The 23,382-nt window shown below is 28.8% G+C and overlaps 4 protein-coding genes across 4 annotated transcripts; 3 read left to right on the top strand and 1 right to left on the bottom strand.

Annotated features, from left to right (window-relative positions):
• Positions 1–1,381: 1,381 nt before the first annotated feature.
• LOC130827484 (uncharacterized) lies at positions 1,382–4,698 on the bottom strand. Its single transcript, XM_057693216.1, has 3 exons — positions 4,620–4,698; positions 2,344–2,607; positions 1,382–1,612 (listed from the first exon to the last, which is right to left on the bottom strand). Exons 1-3 carry the CDS (start codon positions 4,623–4,625, stop codon positions 1,574–1,576), a joined length of 309 nt encoding a protein of 102 aa, XP_057549199.1. The 5' UTR covers positions 4,626–4,698; the 3' UTR covers positions 1,382–1,573.
• Positions 4,699–6,769: 2,071 nt separating this feature from the next.
• LOC130827485 (60S ribosomal protein L18-2-like) lies at positions 6,770–10,074 on the top strand. Its single transcript, XM_057693217.1, has 5 exons — positions 6,770–6,894; positions 6,975–7,064; positions 7,141–7,269; positions 7,358–7,540; positions 9,676–10,074. Exons 1-5 carry the CDS (start codon positions 6,892–6,894, stop codon positions 9,832–9,834), a joined length of 564 nt encoding a protein of 187 aa, XP_057549200.1. The 5' UTR covers positions 6,770–6,891; the 3' UTR covers positions 9,835–10,074.
• A 681-nt stretch (positions 10,075–10,755) lies between these two features.
• On the top strand, positions 10,756–12,451 carry LOC130827487 (uncharacterized). Its single transcript, XM_057693218.1, has 2 exons — positions 10,756–11,056; positions 11,804–12,451. The coding sequence occupies exons 1-2, from the start codon at positions 10,862–10,864 to the stop codon at positions 12,215–12,217; spliced, it is 609 nt and encodes a 202-aa protein (XP_057549201.1). The 5' UTR covers positions 10,756–10,861; the 3' UTR covers positions 12,218–12,451.
• A 3,013-nt stretch (positions 12,452–15,464) lies between these two features.
• Positions 15,465–16,160, top strand: LOC130827488 (probable pectinesterase/pectinesterase inhibitor 61). Its single transcript, XM_057693219.1, has one exon. The coding sequence runs from the start codon at positions 15,506–15,508 to the stop codon at positions 16,100–16,102; it is 597 nt and encodes a 198-aa protein (XP_057549202.1). The 5' UTR covers positions 15,465–15,505; the 3' UTR covers positions 16,103–16,160.
• The last annotated feature ends 7,222 nt before the right edge of the window (positions 16,161–23,382 follow it).

The raw sequence follows: 23,382 nt of genomic DNA on the forward strand, positions 1-23,382 counted from the left end.
TGATAATTTTGACAACTAGAAATTATAAGCTTTGCGGTGTGGACGGATATGAATGATGATGGAGTTATTGGAGGGAGCGTTGACGTTAAGGATCAACCGTTTAGTCAATGTGATCTTGTCGAGTTGCATGCAGAGGTGTTCATTCAGATTATCGGATAGATTTTGTGTAAATAAAATTAATAAAAACCTAAAAATTACAAGCTTAGATCACCATACAAATAAAAAACAATTGTCTACCACATGAAAAATCTAAAAACTCAGATCATTGTATGAAATTATTTTTTTAATGGCTTCCATCAATTTAAATCGGCAATTAAGAATCTCTAGTTGTAGACTTAATAGTGTTCAATCATGACATGCTAGTGGATTAGTCGAGTAGAGAGTAAAAAACTTGGGTTAATGGAGCAGTGAGTAGACCGCAATGGGTCAGCTATCTTTGGGGGTCTGTATCTAATCCTTAAATATGCAGGTTTTTTAAACGTGTCAGATCTTGAATAAATCGGGACTTAAACATGCTATTTATAATTTATTTACATAAATGAATTGGTTTGCATACGAGCTTTATATATGCCTTAAACGAGCCTTTATTAACTTGCTTTAACTATGATACATTACTACAACTTTATAATGGTTAATAGTTTAATTATAATTGACAAAAATAAGTGATGAAATTATAAGACATTTTACTCCTTTTGACATGCTTATTTCAATGGAAATTTAAATGAACTAAATTATTAAAATATGCTTCATATGTCAAGAAATATAGTGTTGGTGAAGCATAATCTTGGTGGTCACTATAAGATGCATTTTTTCCTTACATAAACTATACTACAAGAGTTCTTGTCATATTCTCATTCACTCTAGTAGCAACTCTAATAACAATCATCTTCGTTGTATTATTTTCAAATTATTCTCCAATATATAATTAAATGATAATTATAAAAAATAGACAAGTATTTTCACCTTTTGATTTTAACAATTTTTCTTTTAGATGACAACATATAGTTCATGTACTCCTTTTTGTTTATCATTATTTTTTTCTAATTCAATTCATTTTATTTGTCTCTATTAAAATCTTTTTTGTCTAACATATACCAGCTTTATTTTAATCTACATACTTAACTTATTATTAGCTATAGGCTTCTTTTTAATAACTATATTTAAATATTTCTTTTAAAAAGCTCTTATATAAAAAAATTACAAGTGAAGCGACTAATAAGAAATGAGAGACAACATATTATTTACCTCTCAACCCTTTGCCCCACTATATAGAGAAGTATTACATAACCAATACAAATATTAATAACAGATAAAGTAATACCCACAAGAATTAAGATACACAAATTTTTATATGAGATAATCTCACGGTGAGATGCGCCTTATATATGGGTTAAATAATCTAATAATACAAATTAATTACATATAACTTATTGTTTTAAGTTCGTCTTATCAAAAGAAAATCTCTAATACCACACAAGAGTTAATGTATAATGATTTACTAGTTTACAAATTACAATTGTCATCTCCATAGACACATCAAAACCTCAAAACGATCACTGAGAATAAAGTTGCTTTAACTTCCGGTAGGATAGAAACAACCTAGCCACTTTCTCTGCATTTAACAAAAATAATTCCAAGTTAATTTTTTAGAAAATTAAATACTTAATAGTGATGAAATAAATCCTTTTAATTAGCTATATAATATTTATTTATATTGCCTCACTAATTTAACCGTATTTATTTATGGATATGAATTAATGTTTTTTAGATTAAAAAGTGTTTGACAATTAATTATTAATTGATTCAGTTGATATATAATATTTATTTGTTAATTTATAAATTGTTGATTTTGTTAGAAACAAATAGACCAACATTCTGAAAGCACTTAATACCTAAAGTAGATTTTTAATTCATTTAACTTAAAAGTTATTTATCAAAAACTTATAGTTTTTATTATTTAACAAATCAAAAAGTCAAAATTAATTAACAAACTCATCAAACAACCATAATTAATTACCAACAAAAGCCCTAATCTAATCAGTAAATTCAATCTTTCTTTACATCTCATTCACATACTAACTTTAAATAAAAAGGATATTCATAATTATCAGATCTCATACACAACGATCGTAGTTTTGTTAATTTTAAATTATATTTGGTTAAAGTTATTATGTATTTGCTAATTTTTATTTTTGATGTAGATGTCGTATGACTCTTTAATAATAAATTAGGTATTATTAAAAAAAATTCAAATAAAGAAACGATCAAAATAATAATGTAGCAAAATAAAAAAAACGTATTTACCAGGATAAAAGAAAAAGATTATTAGAAAAGGTTAATTACCGATCCCCTTTGTTCATGATGAGGTTGTTTATGTTCTTGCTTGGGATTTTGATCATGATTATGATGGTTGTTAACAAGATAATCATGATTTTGATTAATGTTAAGTGGAACTCCTAATCCCACACTACCAACAACAGTTCCATTGGTCTTCTTTTGATCTCTTGCTTTATTAAAGATCATTGTAAAACCTTGATCTGATGAAGGATTGTTTGCTTCCCATTCTCCAAACTTAGGCAATGGTCGACCTCTTGCATTCACGCCTTGCTGTTTTACATATTTTTAATTCGTCATTACTATATATTATATTGGCTAATTAATGTTGCATATATTCATAGCTTCAATCCATTAACTTAACGATAAAATAATTTTCGAATTACAGCCAACAATGTTTACAATGTTCAAGTCAAATTACGGGATTTCGATCATTTTAGTAGTCAGAATTGTGTCATTTGACCTAAATGCTATATATATTGATACGTTGATGTTTGTAATTCGTAAGAAAACATTGTGGATGTATTTCGCAAAAGGCCTAAATATTATAAAGGTTATGTAATTCGCAAATTAGTATTAAAGTGATCAATCAGATTAATGAGTTGATTAAATAAGCATGTCATATGACAAGACAGTCTTAAAAGACACGTTCTTACTTTAATAATATATTGTATTTGTAAAGAAATACGTGAAATATTGACTTATATTATAATTTTTATATTATACTACTAATTCATAAATAATGTTTGACTTTAAATAATTAATAATGCATAAAAAAATATAGTTAAATAAACTCTTCAATTTCATAATATCAAATTATCCACTTTTCATATATAATTTTATATTTATATTTATATCAATATTTTTACAATGAAAGTTGAAAGTTGATAAGTGTTATACCAATATTAAAAGCGTGATAGGGGATAGTAGTTCAAAAGCAAGTCAATTATGCCACATATTCAAAATTTGAAATGAAACAAATCATTTTAGATAACAAAAGATACTGCTCCATAAAATTAGAAGAGAAATTAATGTTTTAAGTGGATGGTTTAAAAACCTTAGGTTAATACTGGGTGGGCATTAAGCAAGGGCAAAAAGGATATGTGTCTAGGGCCCACAAAAAAATTAGATAGATTTTACCTTCATATACATCAAACTTGAAATTTTGTGTAATCAATTTGTATATTTAACCACCAAGCTAAAGTGCTATTAATGATAATCATTATCTTGTTTACTAATTATTGAATTATAAATGTACAATTATCAAACAAAAAGAGAATAATATCGAGCTATATTATTGATCTGTAACATTTTTTTGATATTATAAATTTTGTATTCAGTAGTTTATTTTTTATATATTTAGGACCTACAAATTAATTTTTACCCCGGACTCTTGAAATTTCAGGACCTGCGTTGGGTCCAAATTTAAGAGCAGTGGGTTACCAATACATGATACAAGCATAGGACCAAGTGCATGCATGTGTCGAAAATGGGGAGTTGACTATAGGATTTATATGCGATCGAGGTATACTTTTAATCCAAAGGGGTTATTGGATATCAATAAGTCCAACATTACAATATGAATTAGTTGGTTGAGCTTTTAGAAAAGAATCGTAAAAAATAATAATAGCAAAAATGTAAATGCTAAGAAAAATAAATAGAAATACTTTAAAGGATATTATTAGAAATAAAGACATAAAAAAATATTTAGCTGTCGCAACTTTTAAGGATATAATATCAAAAGGATCCACCTAAGATGATTTAGGCATCTGTAATAACTAAGATAGTATCCCACAATCATTAAGGAAAATAAAAATTTAAAACTTGAGAGATTTAAAATGAGCTGGATGAGAAAGACCGAAGATGACTTGAAAGTGGAAAATGGTTTAAAAATTTAAATTAAGAGATCGAGATGGTTAGAAAATTGATATTAATGGAGAAAGAGAATCCATGTGAACAACTGATATATTAATTCATACACTCAATCCAATCTTTTAAGATTAAGACTGTAATATCGTTATAATAATGGGAAATTAGGAATCGCAATAAGATTTTTTATTTTCCTAGGTGGATCGACCCCAATTCTCAAAATAAAAGTATAACAAGTTCACCAAATTTAAAATAAGAAAATGTAGCATTACAAATATGCAAGGACATGAATACTTGATAATCAAGTGAAATAAACGATTGAATTATCGACGTACAATATGATTGTGATCTTTTCAATAATATTTCTAGTGAATATTTTAATTTATAATTTTAATAATTAAAATTTCATAACGTACCGACATCTAAGATGATCGCAGGAATTATTAGCAATAAAGCAAGAGGAAGAAAAAAAAAATTTGAGCCAAATTAGAGAAGAAAAAAAAGAAAATTTTAAATAATGGAAAATATAAAATTTAAAAAATAATTGATTTTTAGTAGGGAGGAAAGTACACAGAAAGAATGAGTTGTTAGAGAAAATACAGCTAATAGATGGTATAGCTTCCACTCAAACTATTTCTTTTCTAATTTAATGAATGGGATGCAAAATTAGTTTATATATAACCTTTTTTATGATTTGTTTATAGTTCTATAACTAAATAAGAAATACTATTTTCAGAAATTATGTTTTAATGAGATGAACTCAAATAAGAAGCCTATATTCCCATAATATATATGACTAAATAAGAGCTATTATTGTCAAAAATCATGTTTTAATGAGACGAACTAAAATAAGAAGCTATATTCCCATAATATATATGAGATTAACAACTTATTTCATATATAAGATGCGTCTCTCGGTAAGACCGTCTTATATATTAATTTGTGAAAATATAATAACATCCGCTTAACCCTTTTGTTAATGCAATTTTTTTAAAGCTCAAAATAGCATCATCATCATACATATTTCGCTTATAGAAATTATGATTGGAAAAGTTAGAATATTTTTTGGGCAAATGGTAAAAAACATTTTTGGAGTAGTTGATAAAGGATAATGATAAATATGAAACATAGTTACATTAGCGGACATGTGATTAGGTGATACATCTTAAACTACCTTTTAACAAAGACATTTAATTGTGGTTTATTTTTATAATACAATCCTAATATTTATTTAATTGATAGTTAAGTGTATTTTGAGAGATGATAAATAATTGAGTTTATTAATATCAATTTTTGTTAATTAATAATACAATTAACGTAAAATAGCCCATATTTTAATCATTTCCATCGTATTCTTCCCCTTTTGTCAAACAGTTTATCTCCTGAGCGTCTTTCAGGTCCAGTCTATTAAACTTTAATGTAAACTTACTGTATCCTTAATTCCTACTTACAATATACTTAATGTCCATCGAAAAAGTACTTAAAATGCCTACTTACAAATTACAATATTCTTAATGTCTGTCGAGAAACTTAACTTACTAGCCTACTTACCATATTTTTAATACCTATTTGCAATATATTTAATGCCTACTTACAATATACTTAATGTTCACTGAATAAGTACTTAAGTACTTATAATATTCTTAATACTTACTAAGAAACTTATTCTATATTTTCCTTTTTAGGTCAGGCCAATTAAAAAACGTCTCTTACAAGAATTTGTGTTTGTCAAATAACACAATTAGAAAACACATTAATTTTTGGAAGATTTGATTTAAAAAGTTTTATATTTAGACGTTATGCTTTAAAAAATCTCACATTTTGTTTGACTTTAGTAGTATGGTAATTTGTAAAAGCATGTTACTGCTAAAATTTATGGAAAAATTAAATGAAAATCACAAATTGTTTCAAAAAAGGGAGACTTAAAGAAGAAAACAAATTTTGTATGAGATTATCTTTTTATGAAACGGACTTATATGATTAGTCTAGTTTTCTAATAGGTGATTATTTAAAGTTGTGAGTGATTACTTTAAGGTTATAAGTGATCATTTTAATATTATAAAGAGTTATCACTTTAAAACTGTAAGCGTACAATTTAAGATAGTAAGTGATCACTTTAATTGTAATGCCTGAATATCCTCCCGTCCTTTGCGGTTTTGGTTCCGTAGAAATTTTGTTTTTACCCTTGTCTTTTTCATTAAAATACAATAACATTCTTTCCTTAAAAGTTTCACAAAATAACATCGTACTTTTGGAATTTAAGCTATCGTAACACTAATACCCAAAAAATGTTAGGTTATGCTATTTTGTGGAATTTTTTGTGAAATTTGCTACCACTGACCTTTAGCAAAGGTTCACGCCTACCATGTGAAATATCCTATTTTAAATTGATCGCATAGCATACTTATATATATGTATTAGTTCGATAGACATGACTTTATCATGAGATTGTTTCGATCTCATTTAAGAATTAGTGTTTGTGTAAATGTAATGTTGTATCGAAGCCCAACATGAATACAAATGGACCTCCAGCCCAATGTCAATCTCCAACCTACAATAACGAGAAAGAATGTAGGCCGCCCACGAATATAAAATGGTCAAAACCCTAGCTCTTATATTCCTCTTCGAGAGTATAGGGTTTCAGCCGATACCCCAGCAGATCGTTCATCATCTCCCCGCTGCACAACAATGGTAATCTCAATCTCAATTTATCGCCATTTCTAGACCTTGTATTAGCTTTTTTCTTACGATTTGTAGTATATTTGTTACAGGGTATCGACTTGAAAGCAGGAGGCAAAAGCAAGAAAACCAAGCGTACTGCGCCAAAATCTAATGATGTTTACCTTAAATTGCTTGTCAAGGTAATATATTTTCTTTAAATTCCAATTTTAATTTCACTTTTTGGTTAAAAATGTTGATTTAGATGGTGTGTTTCAGCTCTACCGATTCCTTGTTAGAAGAACTGGTAGCAAATTCAATGCTGTGATTTTGAAGAGGCTTTTTATGAGCAAGATTAACAAGGCTCCCCTTTCTCTTTCTAGGCTTATCAAGTATATGGAGGGCAAGGTATGGCTTTCAATTTTTTTTTTATTGGAATAATTTATTGATTTGATTTGATAAAATGGGTTTTTATTTGTTGGGTTTTGGGTTTCAGGATGGGAAAGTTGCAGTTTTGGTGGGAACTGTGACGGATGATGTGAGGGTATATGAAGTGCCTTCACTTAAGGTTTGTGCTCTTAAGTTTACTGAAACTGCAAGAGCTAGGATTGAAAAGGCTGGTGGTGAATGTCTCACTTTTGATCAGTTGGCTTTGAGAGCTCCTCTTGGACAGAACACTGTAATATTTCTATCTATTCTTTGTTATATTACTGATTGTTTGATGGTGTTTATTTAATTCCATGGAAGATTGCTTTGATTTGATGTTTTGAATTTTAGTTGGATGAAAATAGCTAAGGTACCTAGTTGATTTGAGTTTGTGTGTGTTGTATTCTAGACTGTATTTTCACCTTTAGTAGGTGATTAAAGAAGGCTTATTTGATCATCAGCTAGGTTTGCGTATGGTGTATTATGTTGTGTATTTAGTGTTGGTGATGAAGAAAGATGTTATTGGATCGTTGGTGGTCTAATGTATACCGTGGTGTTGTTGATTTTGCATTTGGTGGAGTATGAAGTTCTATGTGTATGAGTTAAATATCACTAACAGCATTTTCCATTGAAAAAGAAGTTCTTCCTTGTTCGGTTACTGCTGGTTTGGTAAATGAAATAAATGGTAGGAATGTTGATGAAAATCTAAGCTAATTTAGCTAGAAAAGTACAAATTAAGGTTTAATCAAGCTTGTTTTACTCTGATTATTCTTTCTTACAAAATTTTACCACTTAAAAAGTTGGTATAACATGATGAAAAATCATGATGACGAGCACATGTTTGATGGTGAGAGCTCTACTACCATGGGAACGACACAATACATTTTATTCAAATTTAAACTATAGCTTGTTTCCGTTGCCACCTTTTAAATACCAATAATGAAACACCAAATGAATGTTGATGGCCTTCTTTTTAATGGGTTTAGTCATGTGATGGGGGTATTTGATTTACTATGGTGTGAGATGGGTAGTTGCCTTGGTGGGATGGACCTTATGACCTGTTTGGTAGTCGGTATTAAATAGTTGGAATGTTAATGAAAAGTTAGTGTAGTTTTAGTTGAAAATTATATTGACAATTTTAATGGCCATGCTTGTTTGCTTTAATTATCTCTTTTTTTCACAAAATTTATTTCAATACATTACCATCTAATATTGTGAACAAATAAACTTTTTTATGATCAAAGTTCCATCTATGAGAATAACCTGGTACATTTCATGAAAATTTACACTACAAGTCATTCTCATTACCGTCTTTTCATACCAGCAACCAAATGGGTCGTTAGAATATCATATTAAGGATTTAAGCTGATTTAACTGAATTGAGTTCTTTTTTTGATGTATAAAGTGAACATTCTACAGGTTATTAGAAAGGGTAGGATAATTATTAGTTGATGTGTTCAACACAACTTTTTCATTTTGTTCATTCCAACTTTTTCACCTCTTTAGTTTTACCATAATGTTCGGGTGCTAGGTTTACTTGTATCCATCATGGTGTGGCCCTTGACAGGAAATAAGTGTACCCTTTATCTTGGTCTTTGCACTCATTCTTTTCTTATCCATAATTATCATTCTTTTTGTTTTCCTTAAATGATATGATGTATAAGAACTCTAGTGTGAAATGATAATGTCTTCTGATAAGCTGTCATAAAGTGTCTATTCTTAACGAAGTGAAAGATTTATAGTTCTTCGATTCTTTTTATAATGGATTATAATGAAGTGACTCTTTAAATCACACGCACTTTTGTTTATGTGAATCTATACAATGTTTTCTATCAAGGGTCAACTGAATTCAACTTTGTTTTTACAAAAATAAGGTTATACTTCCTCTATAACATCATACTTGCAACTTATTGTGACATTTTTCCACATATGACATCACTACCTGTTGTAAATATTTCAGAATGGAGGTAAATGGTAATATAGATTTGAGTCTCAAAGCGGGCTAAGGTGGGAAAAACTTAATGTCAAAAACTCTAAATACTTGGTGTCGGACGGTCAGAATAAATTTGTACTTGTAAGACTACTTGGGGTTTATCCGAAACCACTTTGTTTTTACAAGGATAAGGTTTAGTAAGATGCACTTGAATTACATTTGGTATTGAATGTTGTATTGCTGTTAAAATACTTGGTGTTTAACTTCTTTTAATGTTGCTTCATGCTTGACGAAAAAGCTTCTAATCCCGCTAATGTTTGACTTGTTACCTATGTTGATGTTCATTGATTCTTATTCAATAGGGTTAAAGATTATGGTTTCTAAACATGAGATTCATCTGTATCTGAACTTTTGTTGTGATTGTCTAATTAATCGATTTCTTCCAAATTCCTCAGGTATTGTTAAGAGGCCCTAAGAACGCTAGGGAGGCAGTCAAGCACTTCGGCAAAGCTCCTGGTGTTCCTCACAGCCACACCAAACCTTACGTTCGATCCAATGGAAGGAAATTCGAGAGGGCCAGAGGTAGACGCAACAGCCGTGGCTACAGGGTTTAAGTCGAATTTCAAAGAAAAGAGTTTTGGTCTCGTTCATTGCAGACTTGTGCCAAGCGATCATGTGATGCTATTGTGTTTGTGTTGTGTTTTACTTTAATATCTTGAGTTTGCCAAACAGAATGTTAGTTATAGCAGATTTTTACCTGACTATTATTTTGGTAATTAAGTGATGGAGGTAAATTTTGTTACTATAACATTGCCTTCTGTAATTGCAAAACATAGAGGTTTTCATTTGGGTCATCAGATTTATTTCGGGTTAGGTGTTTTGGGTTGGTTTTAAATCGGGTTGTGTCCATATTGTTTTTTGTATTATTGTAAATCTTTTTTGAAGTCGGGTGAAATCGGATTGGTTAAACTGTCGGGTAAATTTCAGGCAATTAGGTCTATTATAACACCTCTAGCAAGAATGTTAAGTTAGCTATGACCATTATTATTTATTTTATATTTTATAAATTTCAAATGTTCTTTGTCAAAAACTAGAATCTTCATCTTGTCATTTTACATGTTAATCTCTTCAATTGGGGGTTTGGAGATATATTAAAGTTGGGTTGTAATATTTGATTGATATTCTAAAAATTGTTAGTTTTTGACGATGGTAAGTTTTCGGTTATGAAATAGTTAAATAGTCTAGTTAATAATTATTAGCATACGAGCTTCTAGTTTTAAGGTTATGTGTCTGATTAATATATAATAACAATTAATCTAATTTATAAATTTTTCTAACTTCATTTGACCATAAATTTGTGGCCTAATTACAAGTTTAACATTATTGGTTAAAATTACTTTAAATGATTCTATTCTTATCTTTCATAAATTCTTCCTTGTCACCAATGGTAATGATATTACAACCCTAACAATGGTAAGTAGTTGATGGCAAGCCTTAGACTTCTTAGCACAATTCCTATATTTTCTTCTCCATTAATTAATTAGATAACTAATTAACTTTTGTCAATAAAAAGAATTAAATCATAATTCATGGGCAAATCTTGTTAAAAAGTTAATTATCTAACACAATAAAAATAACAAAATGAAGATTATAGCTCTTTCATTTGTTTTCCTAGCCTTATCCTTCACCCTATGTATAGCTAAGGATGAAAAAAATGAAACCCAAGGGAACAATAACAAAAGCGGACCTTTCGACATCCAAGAAGTTTGCAAAGCTAGCAACGACGCCGTAAAATGCGCGTCGATTCTCAAGTCGCTCGGTGGTAACAATGAGAAGGTAAAGATGAGCGAAACCAGGTGTTTTCCGGCGCATGCACGTGAGGGCAACGATTTAAAAACCGTTATAATTTTTGATACGATAGTTTTGTGAATTCATATTTGGATTGAAATTTTCTAGTTTGTATCTCCATTGACTTTTTCCTAATTTGCCGCTTGACATGGGTTGACCTTGGTGGCAGCCTGGCAGGTGCCTTCATATTAGGATACTAAACTCAAAAAACGTGAAAACTTTTAGTTCATTTTTGATAATTTTCTTTTCTATTAATTTTTTTAATCTGTCACTTTAAGTAGTAATTACAAAGATGGACCTGGGTGCCCACTGACGCTTGCATGTGAGGGCACCAATTCAAAAATGGTTATAACTTTAGATAGATATTTATGATAGTTTTCTAAATGCATTGGATTGAACTTTTTCTAATTTGTGCTTCCATTGACTTTTTCGCCACTTGACATGAATTGACCTAGGTGGCAGGTGCCCTCTAGCAATCATACATTAGGGCGCTAAACTCAAAAAACATTATAACTTTTGATATATTTATGATAATTTTGTTATTGAACTTATAATATGAGCTTTTATTTTTTTTGAATCTGCCACTTTAGGTAGGCAATTATAGGGGCAGACCCAAGTGCCCTCCGGTACTTATAACATTTTTGTATTTGTACATGTAATTTTAGATCCAACTTTTGTACGTACTTATCCGTAATTTGTTTTTCTACCGACTTTTTTCTGAATCCACCATCGTAGGTAAAATCGAGCAAATTTTCAGACAAAGTGGTTAAGCACGCGCAAAGCGAATTTGGACACACATCAATAAAGGCAAGGAAAGAAATGAGAGAAGATGGGGCCAAAAGTGATGTGAAAAGAGCTCTATCTCATTGTGTGAAGTTGTACTTGGACATGAACAATGAGCTTAGGGGTCTTTATTGTACAGGACTTAAGTCTAGCAATTATGGTTCAACTGCTGAAAAGTTTAGTAGCATGGCTAAATTTTACCCAAGGTCATGTGAACATGGGTTAGTTAAGGCAGGTACAAATGGTAATAAACTTGGGTTATATGAAAAATATAAGGATCTTGAAGATCTTGGTAGCATTGTGGTGGCTGTTACTCATTATGTTTCAGCTCACTCTATGCAAAAGCCACCATTTCAGAAAAACTAAGCGGATTAATGATTACTGTCTACATCTTTCTGAATGTGCACTATATAACTTAAAAAAAACTCTCAAATTTATGAGATATATAGTGATTTCTCATTGGGACAGAGAAATTATACTGTAAGAGGTCATTAATCATTATTATGCATAAAATTTAATTTATGTTTTTAGTGTGTAATTACAGCTTCTTTTTGTTACTAAATTATACACAATATTATTATTATTATACTTCTATGTAGTATACCATTAATTAATGAATTAAAATGCTTTGATTATTGTATAAGAACTTTTTGGTTTATGAAAAGATATGAATTGTATCTACTTAAAATGTTTTATAATGAGAAACTATGTTGTATTAGTAATACATACTTTCTTTTAAATATATTATTATAATTATACTTCTATGTAGCATACCATTAATTAATGAATTAAAATGTTTTGATTATTGTATATGAACTTATTGGTTTATGAAAAGATATGAATTGTATCTACTTAAAATGTTTTATAATAAGTAACTATGTTGTCTTAGTTGAAACATGTATTACTTATTTTAAAAGGAGTATGTGTTTAATTCTCGTTAGCTTTTTCTTTTTTAGCGTAACCAAAAATTGTTTTATATTGCATGATGAAAGACAAAATATGTCTAGTTTATATCAAAAACCGTTTTGTTTCTATTTATGTCGTTAATAATATAGAAAAGTGTCAGCATGTACGTTGGGTGATAGCAAATAAAATTGACACAATAGGTATGGTTTTGTTACTTATGCTTGGGTGTCACTTTGTTTTTTGTCCCCCATAATTACCTTTTAGCGACTTTGTCGTCCACATGTACCCTTGGGCGTCACTTTGGTTATGGTTCTAAAGCTATGTATTTGGGCTTTATTTCTTATGTGGCACAAATGTCTACTACGGCTCCCATTCTGCACAAACTTCAGCAATTGGGCGTCATTATGTTTTGTCATCCAAAGGTCAATTTCTAGTCCGTTTCATTATACTTGCTATTAACTTTTTACACAATTTAAGGTGTGATTTTGATTATTTATATATTGAACTATACACAGCTAAAAATTATAAAAAGTTAATACTATGAAAGTATGCGAATAAACGATTCAAATAAGATCGCAGTTAACTATATTTGTTCTTGCACATTAGCAAAATTTATAAAATAAGCTTGAGCGATGAATAGTGCACATAACCGTAATATAGCATGTATTTCAGAACGATCGAATTTCTAAGGTATGAAGGAATGAAATGAATGTGGATCAAGGCCGTTCCTGATCCTAGGCAAAGTAGGCATTTACCTAAGGCCAGAGTTAGATTGAACCTCATTATCTGAAAAGTTCTGGTTAATAGAGTAGACACTTAAAAAATTGTAAATTTTTGGTTAATTCTTATAACAATTAAGATGTATAAGACACATCTATATTTATAATTATAACTAGAATATATAGAGTTTGTTGTTATTTTGCCGAATACCCATTAAAGACCAGAATTGATCCTCTATAGAGAGGGGCCATTTCTTTTAATTTGCCTAAAGCCCCTAAAATGACAATAGCCGTACTGATGGGGATGTGAGTGTATGAAAGTTGTTTCATCAAAGAGCAAAGATAAATATAATTTAGCAAGACTACTAAAAAAGAGTGCTCGATGAGGTACTTATTAACTAGTCGTCGAGGTGTGCACAAAATCAAAAATGAAACCTGATCGGAGCTTACCTAAATGCTCGCTCATCATCAACATCAAGGTTAGGCTCCATAACTCTTTTGAGCATGCAATCTGTTTGAAAAATAACTTACATGTGATTCTACATTGAAAAATTCAAAAAAAATTGATTAATATATAAGCTTGATGGAATACTCCCATTATCAATTAATCAAGCTCGACAGATCGTCGAGCATGCGACTTGTTCAAAAAATATTTATAGGACATTATAACTTACACCGACAAAACATATCTCAGATTTTACACATATTCTCAAAAGAGAAATTGATAAGGCAAAAGTATTTCTCCATTATTAGCTCTACATTTTTCTCTTCCTAGTATTAGCCGCTAAGGCAAAAGTATTTCTCTTTTTTACGCCATTCTCCATTATTTCACAAACATCTCAAGCACCAAGTGCAAGAAATATACTAAAGAAAATATTTTAGGGCTTCCTACAAAGGTGTATCACTTTTTCAATTTTAAATTTTTCATGGGTTCTTCTGCTACATCAAGTTGTTTATTATTGCTTTTATTTCTTGGATACTTCTTTTGGAGTAATCAATGAAGGTGTACTAAAGATAATAATTTCATAGTTCTCATTTTGCGGCACTCTCTCTATCTGGGATTTAAATTTATTGCATTTCATGTTTTTTCTGCCTTTTGTGGGGACACTAGGCTGATAACCATGATCATATTTTGTTATTTATTTATTAAATTATTTGCTCTTATTATCATATGCTTATACGTGCTTGTTTCCCCAACATTAAGTTCTTTGATCTATAGAGTTGCAATGGACTACAATAATGATAACAATAACAGAGCATTAACCTTAAAAGATTGAGATCAACTATATAAACTAATAAAGATATGATCTTTACTATCCTCTTTATTAAATCTACTTCCCCATACATTTTAATTTTCATTCATTAGTCTCTAAAATCAAAGCTAAAATATGTCATGCATAAAGTTATAGTATTTAACTATTTACCACAATTAGTATTTGGAAAAAAAAGTATTTTTTGCTATATCTATAATTGTTATACTTTTTATTTTAGTCTATTTTTTTTACTTGGCCATAGTTTTCTTTTGTGAAAATATTTGTAGCACTTAATGTCTTTAACTCTCATCCATTTCTTTTTCTTTTTCTTTTAATATATATCATCCACATTCCACAAAGACCTTATATTTTTTTTTATCTTTTTCATACACTTATTGCAATTTCAAAGTCACTATTTGTCAATTTCCAACCTATCACACACAAAAAAAAAACTCATCCTCCAAAAATAGAATTTTGTAAAAAAAACTTATTGATTTGGCCAAATAATAAGCAAAGAATATATATATATATATCTAATAAAACCCATTCATATAATGGCATAACCTACATGGATATCCTTAAATTTCTCCAAACCAATCCTTAATTGATGTCCAATTTTACAAGAAATAATTTTCTTAAAATAAATCTACCAGCTAAGAAACAACCTACCCATACAATGCATTAGCCTTATATCATTACACCAAGCCAAAATCTCCATTAAAAGCTTCAAAACATTCAAACAAAAATAAAATTATAAACATCAAATTAAAAAAAAAATGGAGGGAATTTTCTCAACAATTTTATTACCCTTTACAATCTTCATTCTCATGAACCCTAATCCAATTATGTGCCTAAATGTAAGAGCAATTCCAACACCAAACGATAACAAAGAAGAAAAAAATAGTACAAATACCCTAATAGAAAAAGCATGCAATAATGCAAAATACAAAGAATTATGCATGGAAACCCTAAAATCGCACCCAGGTAGCGAAACAGCTGACTTAAAAAGCTTAGCATTTATGGCTTTAAATAAAACCAAAACTTATGGAAACAAAGTTAGTGATATAATCAATAGTATGATCGAAAATGGCAATTCGATGGGCCCCGGAATTGAACAAGCATTAAGTGAATGTGATGATCAATATGATGATGCAAATGTTCAAACGGATAATTCATTAGTAGCATTTTTTGCTAATGCATTTAAAGATGTTAATACTTTTATTACAACGGCTATTAAAAATGCTGAGACTTGTGAAGATTATGTTAAAAAAGGGAATGCTACTAAAGTTTTGGGTGATAAGAATAAGGTGTTTGCTCAATATTGTACTAATGCTTTGGCTGTTGTTCATGTCTTGGCTCAAACTAAGAACTAATTAAGGATTGATTAGTTGGATTTTTTATTTGGATTTTATGTTTTTTTTTTATGTATATTATTTGATTGGATCAAATGATACACAAATGTATTTTCAACTTTTTTGGTTTTATTTATTTTTTTTATTGATATTAGTTGGCTAATATAGTGGTTAGTCATGTTTCTTTTGTCAATATCAATATATTTGATTTATTATGCTTGCTTGATGTGTTAAATTATTTTTCCGAGAGATAATATTGAATTTAAAAGGAATAAAGTATAAGTTTTAGTAACCTTTCTATAAGTGATAAAGTTAAATTAGTCAATAAGACAAAAATATGTAGCTGTTAGGAAATTATATCCGAAATACTTGTGAGATTTTCAAGTAAAAAATGATGAAGATGAGAGAGCTTTGAATGTTATGTGGTTGTAATAAATGTTGAACATTTAGAGTATATAGACCTTGATTTGTATATACTATATACTTAGTATAGTACCGGGACTAAATAAATATATTATAAATCCAATTAAGTGCCTCAAAGAATTTGATGAATCATTACTTTGATTAATAAGTTTTGTTTGATGAATCATTACTTTGATTCATAAGCTTTGCTTGGTGAAACACTTTTGTTTCAAAATGAGGTATTGTTTGATGCATAGCTCTATAAATAGAGGTTGTATGCCAAGGGACATTCCATCCCAATTTCATATCATTTATGATTTCTCTCTTAAAAATATTCTCATTCTTGTTCTTTCTTCCATGAGATAATTTGAGAGAGTAATTAACTCTTAATATCATCAAAGTTTATAATTCACTACAACACTTGTATTTACTATTGCAATTTCCTTGTGGTAGGATTTTGTTGTGTAGATTGTATCTCATTGTGAAATTCATTTTATCATCCCAAGCACCTTTTGTGGGAGAAATATCACAATAGGAAAGTACATGAACGCCTTCTACTCATATCAAGTTTCCGAGTGACTTCTCTGATTGTTGCAACCTTATCTTCTGGGTGTTCATTTGGTGATTTACAAAGCAAGAAGTTCCATTGCCATCCACACAAGGAAAATACAAATCGGTTTGTTTATTTGTATTTGCATTATATTTCCAATAATAAATGCATGCTTTAATCTTTCTTGCCTTAGAATTGTGAGTTATGACAATGATTCACTACAACAAAATAGGAGTATGTTTTAGGCGACAAGAAATTTTGATTTTTGACACTAAGCATGATAAGGGGACAAAAATACAAGTGCTTAAAATCAAATTTGGGCATCAAAGAATGTAAAATGACGCTCAAAATTGACCATGTACATAATTGAAATTGTTGCTAATATGTACTGTAATGTGCGACATTGCTTAGAAATGGTCGTCCAAATATATCTCAAAAAGAGACGATCTCTTTTGAGTTTTGACTCACAAGAGTAGTTGCACATATACATCCATGTACACAAGGTCTTCCAATGTAGCCCAACACATTGGCCCATTAGTCAAATAAAAAACTTATCAAAAATTGTGATATGAGATGAAAGTGCCTCATACATAGGTTAAATAGTCTATACATATTATGAAATAGTAAAAAGAAAATTGAGGCAAAATCAGATTTTTCAAAAATACTCAAAAGATGAAATTTTTAAAGAGCACCACCAAAAGGTAAAAATTTTAAAAGTAAATTTTTCTAAAACATAAAGTACCCACTAGAGAAAAGAATGAAAAATAAAGTGACCAAAATGATAAAAAAAAAAGAATGAAATTCAACTTCTTTTCACTTATGGAGATATCTATTAAACATGTCAAAATGGTAATCTGAAGGGAACTTAACTGTATCTATCCACTGAATAAATTACTATCGATAAATAGATATATAAAATGGTATCCAATTCACCAATAACATGTACTTCTATTTAATATGTCAATTTCTACACATGGAGGCGTTCCACCCCTAGAGTCCCACCCAATTTGTTGTTGATATGGGAGGCCCATAATTAGTGTAGAGAATAGAGAGATACTCCTATGTCCTATCCAAGATGGATGAATAATCTTTCCTCGACTCGAGGAGGTCAAACAAGAAGAGGTGAAATATTCTCACATGGGAAAAACACATGTATCCAAATGACACAACTCATATCCCCACATCCAATGGGAATATGCTCATGCTTAATGATATATCTGTAATTTATCTTATTTTTCATTTTATTCTGTTATAATAAATTTATTATCTAAATTTTATTTTTGGATATCATTTTGCTATTTTTACTCTTTGTATAATCTCTTTCATATATGAATAATTCACTACTTTAATTTACTATATTAATTTTTTATTTTTCGCGAATAAGGCAAAATTACTAGACTAGTATTATGCGACAACAATGTCTTTGTTTTTAGATTAAAGCTGCATGTGAAGATTAAAGGTTATTTCACATGATCATATCATACACTTCTTTGCATATGTGCCACCTCGCCAAATACTACTAATACATAAAATGTATTAGGTCCATTACATGTTTTTTTTTGTGGGTGGACCTTATCCATAATATTTTCTCTTTTTCTAAATAGCTCTTTATACTTTAATCAGATCGTTAAGGAGTCTGTTTAAAAAATAACTATTAATTAAAGTTGTTGGCTAGTTTAACTAACTAAAAATATTAGATGATAAGTTAATTATTTATGTTAAATGAGTTATATGTTATGAAAATCTAGAATTACTTAATATATCGTTTAGATTAATAAGTCAAAGGCCAAAGAAAAACTACTATTGGTAGTTCTTTATTCAACTTAAAAATTGCTTACTAAATACTTTATTTAGGTCTTTAATCAGCCCAAAAGTAAATAATTAAAAACCAAGAAAAAAGTCATTTTCCCAAAAACCCCTATATATGCTATATGTTTGTCAAGAATAAGTTGGGCAATAATACCTATTAATTATTTTGATTATATTTTATCTTTTTAAATGGTTCAAAATTTTTCTAGCATTTGGTAAATTAGCTGTTTATTCACAAAAATATTGTATCATATTAGCGTTTGTAAGAGCCTTAATTTAACGGTTCAAATACTCTATTAAAAATAAAGCATAATTTTTGATGTCAATTTTAACATTTGTTCTTAATATATAAAAATATCACCTTTATTTCTTCTAGTAATAAAAATCTTATATTTAATTAACAAATGAAATCCCACATCTTTTTTTATCATTTATTTATTTAAAGTATGTAATTTTCGTTATATATATATATATATATATATATATATATATATATATATATATATATATATATATATATATATATATATATTGCTAATTAATAACTTGAAAACAACAAATTAATCCTTAAGTATTTTGTTCAAGGAATCTATACGAACATATTGCTTTTGAGTTTTGAGTTAGTCTTATTATTTTAAATGTAAGCATTATATTTTTATTTGTTAATTTTATTTCGATTGATAATTACTATTCACTCCATCCCAAAAATGTGTTTAACCATTTTAGACCACATTAAGTTTGTTCCTATAGGAGTGAGTTGATTATGATTTATTAATATGCTCATTATTGATTATTTTTTTTATTATTTAGTATATTTTTGAAGATAATCCAATAAAGCAAGAACAATAAAGTTATTTCTAATAATGTCCTATAATAATAGGGTATAAATGTCCGACAACCGTACTACGCCATGTTATGCTCTGCTGGTCTAACCTTTCCAGTTCCCCTCTTCGTGGGTTGTCTTGTGTCATCCCTTTTACAAGTATTATAGTAGTGTACTACATTTATTCCTCGAATGAAAAAATCATCAATATACTCCATAATAAATTACACATTATAAAATTATAAAAAATAGATAATAAGAAAAGCATACATTAAGACGATTTTAACGAGATCTCACATGGATATATTTTATCTTTTAAATATGTGTCAAAAACATAATTTAAATTTCTCTCTCCTTAAAGTGAAATATTTCAAATGGGAAGCACATTTAGAGAACGGAGGAGTAATCAATAATGTTGTGCTTTTATCCCATTTGTGAATTTTTATAATTTTTCTCACTTATGGAATTGAATTTTGAGAAAAAATCTTCCACATGTTGAGTATTTTCTCACCATTGAGAATGCTCTAAAAACGCAGCATTTAAGATTCTAACATGAGAGTTGTTAAGAAATATGTTGCATTCTCAATCCAACAAGTTTTAAGAATTTAACAATTGGGCCAACTCATATTAAAATATCTTACGATGAGACGGTTTTAATAAATAATTTGACTTCTCAATTGGACAGAGTGTATATCTCTATCAAACGGCAAAAGGAAAATAAAAAAGTCATGATTTGTTACTCTCTTTGTTATGTCATTATGTGGCGATTTCCACAAGTTTTATTTTATGTAAACCAAGAATGGAGAAAAGTGTATAAAAAAGTGTGATTTATGTGTAAATTATAGAAATGTGTAGTTAGTAGAGTTAATTGTGTTGATAAGAATTAAAAAAAGAATATCGATTATTATCAGAAATAAAAATAAAGCAAATCACATTATGCGGAATATTATAAAAAATATAACAAAAATCCATGGGATGGAGTGAGTAAGTGCTTGTGGTTCTTTGATTCTTTCATTTTTATGGTTTTCGATAATTGTCTTTGTTATAATTATAGTTTTGTATAATTAGTTATGAAATTTAGAAGATCATGACTTACTAAGCTTATTTGAAGTTAGTAAGAATTTTAGTCACAAATGCCTTATTTACTACTCTGTTTATTTGGTACTAAATATTAATAATAAAAATGATAATATATTGGAATGAATTTTATCATGAAAATGAGATAATTTAAGTAGTTAAAACCAACAAAATAACATGTTTTTTATTCCCTTAATTCTAAATATAAAAGTGTTTTAGTCCAAAAAATTTTCTCAGCCTTGTTTAACTAAGTACATTATGCATTATTGTGGATCAAACGAACTATTTTATTGTTAAGAATGGTTAAAGAAAGTTTATATGGATAAAGCCAAGAAATAAGTACATTGGCGAAACTTAGGTACGCCCGAAGATGCATCACCTGTCGAATTATTTTTGGCAATATAATACTTACTCTAATATGTAATATTCGTTATTATTATTATTATTGTTATAATTAAGTTTATTTTATATATTATGGCTACTATGTAAAAAAAAATATAGTCAAGTGGGATCTTTTTGAATCGTCTAATCACATACTTTCATAATATTAAATATTTATATTTATTAAATGTGTATAATTTAATATATAAATGATTAAAATAATACATTTGTTTGCGTAAAAAGTCAAATGTAACAAGTATTATGGAACGGAAGAAGTATAATAACAAAGAGGTCACATGTTCAAAACTTATTTCATATTTTTATCTCAAATTTATATTGTAAACTTTTGCCCTATATCAAAGAATTAACTCAACTAAAAATTTAAGCTAATCTATTCAATGAGGCTCCAAGTTATAATATAGTAGTATATTCTAACATGTCTTCTTATATGAGAACCATTTGGGCTATACGTGTGAATATAACATATATCCTCTTCATACACAACGGAAAAGATTTGATCAATTAAATTTGATGGGTAGTTAAGATTTAAACCCATAACTTCTTATTACTTTAGCTCTGATATCATACCAAGAAACAACCATATTTGGCCAGGTGAATAAGTAGATGGGGTTCCACATCTGCACCATACTCAAAATAGATATGGGAAATCTGAATGTAATGTTGAATTGACTGGTTGTTCTTTCTGAGTTCAAAACTGAGATTGCATGTGCTATATTACCAGTTACACCATAGAGAAGGATCAAGCATGGGCCTTTTCTTGACCTTATGTGGTCTACTCATTGAACCTCGACTTCCAGCCATGGGGAACTTCTCCTTTATCCGATTCGCGATGCATATAGAACCCAACTTCCCATGTGCTTACCTGATTCTCCATACCATATATACATCGCCTTTCTTTCTTTTTCAAACTTTCATCATAATTTTCTATGAACGAAATATATTGGGTATAATATGATATTGACCGCTCATTTTGTAACATTAAGTTTCAGCAAATTTTAAAAATTATTTGTGAATTATAGTCTTAATATTTAGGCCATTTGCGAATTACAACTTTAATGTTTTTTTCTTGTGGATTACAACCATCAAGTATTGATGTCTACAACAATCAGGCTAAATTATAAGATTCTGACTATTTTAGTGGTCAGAATTTCAGGTTATATTGTCGAAATCTTGTAATATGGCCTGAATGTCATAGATATTGATGTTTTAGTGACTGTAATTTGCAAAAAAAAAAAAAAAATTCTAAATATAATTCGCAAAATTTCAAACTTTTAGTTTTCTAATTCACAAATTATTTAAATTTAAAATGCGGCAAACTAAGCTTATTTTGTTATGATTTATTTTGATGGTTGTACATTTAAATTTTGTAGCTATATTTAACAAGTACGTTGTAGTTAGTTTTCTTTTACCCTCGCTTTATAATTCATACGATCCACCACTTATATTACAAGGTCTTATTTTTTTTAGAAGTCTCTTAGACCATATTCCTCCTATTTTTTTAGAAGGGTATGCCCGTATAGTTATGATCAAATTATTTGTGCTCTACCTATCACATGTCTTTCTTTACACTTATTCAGACTTTTCAATCTAGTTTCAGCAGATAAATATATCTTTTTTAGTGTGTCCACAAATCAAAATCATCATTAACCAAAAATTAAAAGCGAATTGAATTTGAATTGGGTGTCGAAACCGAATAGAGTTAGTCCCTATTATTGGTGTATATTAACCATGACAAATTTGGTGACCGTTTTAGAACGTTACTAGTAAATAGTGATACCCCCTTGTACTTAATTGCTACTCATATAGTCACGAGATCATTCTTGTTGATACCTTTTCCATCACCTTTAATGTCGCCTTTCTCAATTACCTTTTATTTTTGGAAAGCAACTCCAAAATCACACAATAACCTTTTTCATGCTTAGTGCTATAATATATATATTTTTACCATAATTTTGCAATTATTTTTTAATTATGATATTCATCTATGGTATTAGTATATGACATAATTGGCTAGATTATTTATTTTTTAAATTAAAATTTCTTTTTAAAATTAAATAAAAATAGCTCAAAATAGACAAAAGTGTTGTTTGATTCATTTTAAAAAATAAGTAATCAATAAAAATTAATTTTATATCTATAAATTACTTTTACTCGATAAAAACAGTTATAATAACTAAATTATACAATAATCTAGGAAAAACAACTTCTATTTAGGTAATATTATTGGTTAAATTTAGC

Source organism: Amaranthus tricolor, chromosome 11 (genome assembly GCF_026212465.1).
Source record: "Amaranthus tricolor cultivar Red isolate AtriRed21 chromosome 11, ASM2621246v1, whole genome shotgun sequence".
Taxonomy (NCBI): domain Eukaryota; kingdom Viridiplantae; phylum Streptophyta; class Magnoliopsida; order Caryophyllales; family Amaranthaceae; genus Amaranthus; species Amaranthus tricolor.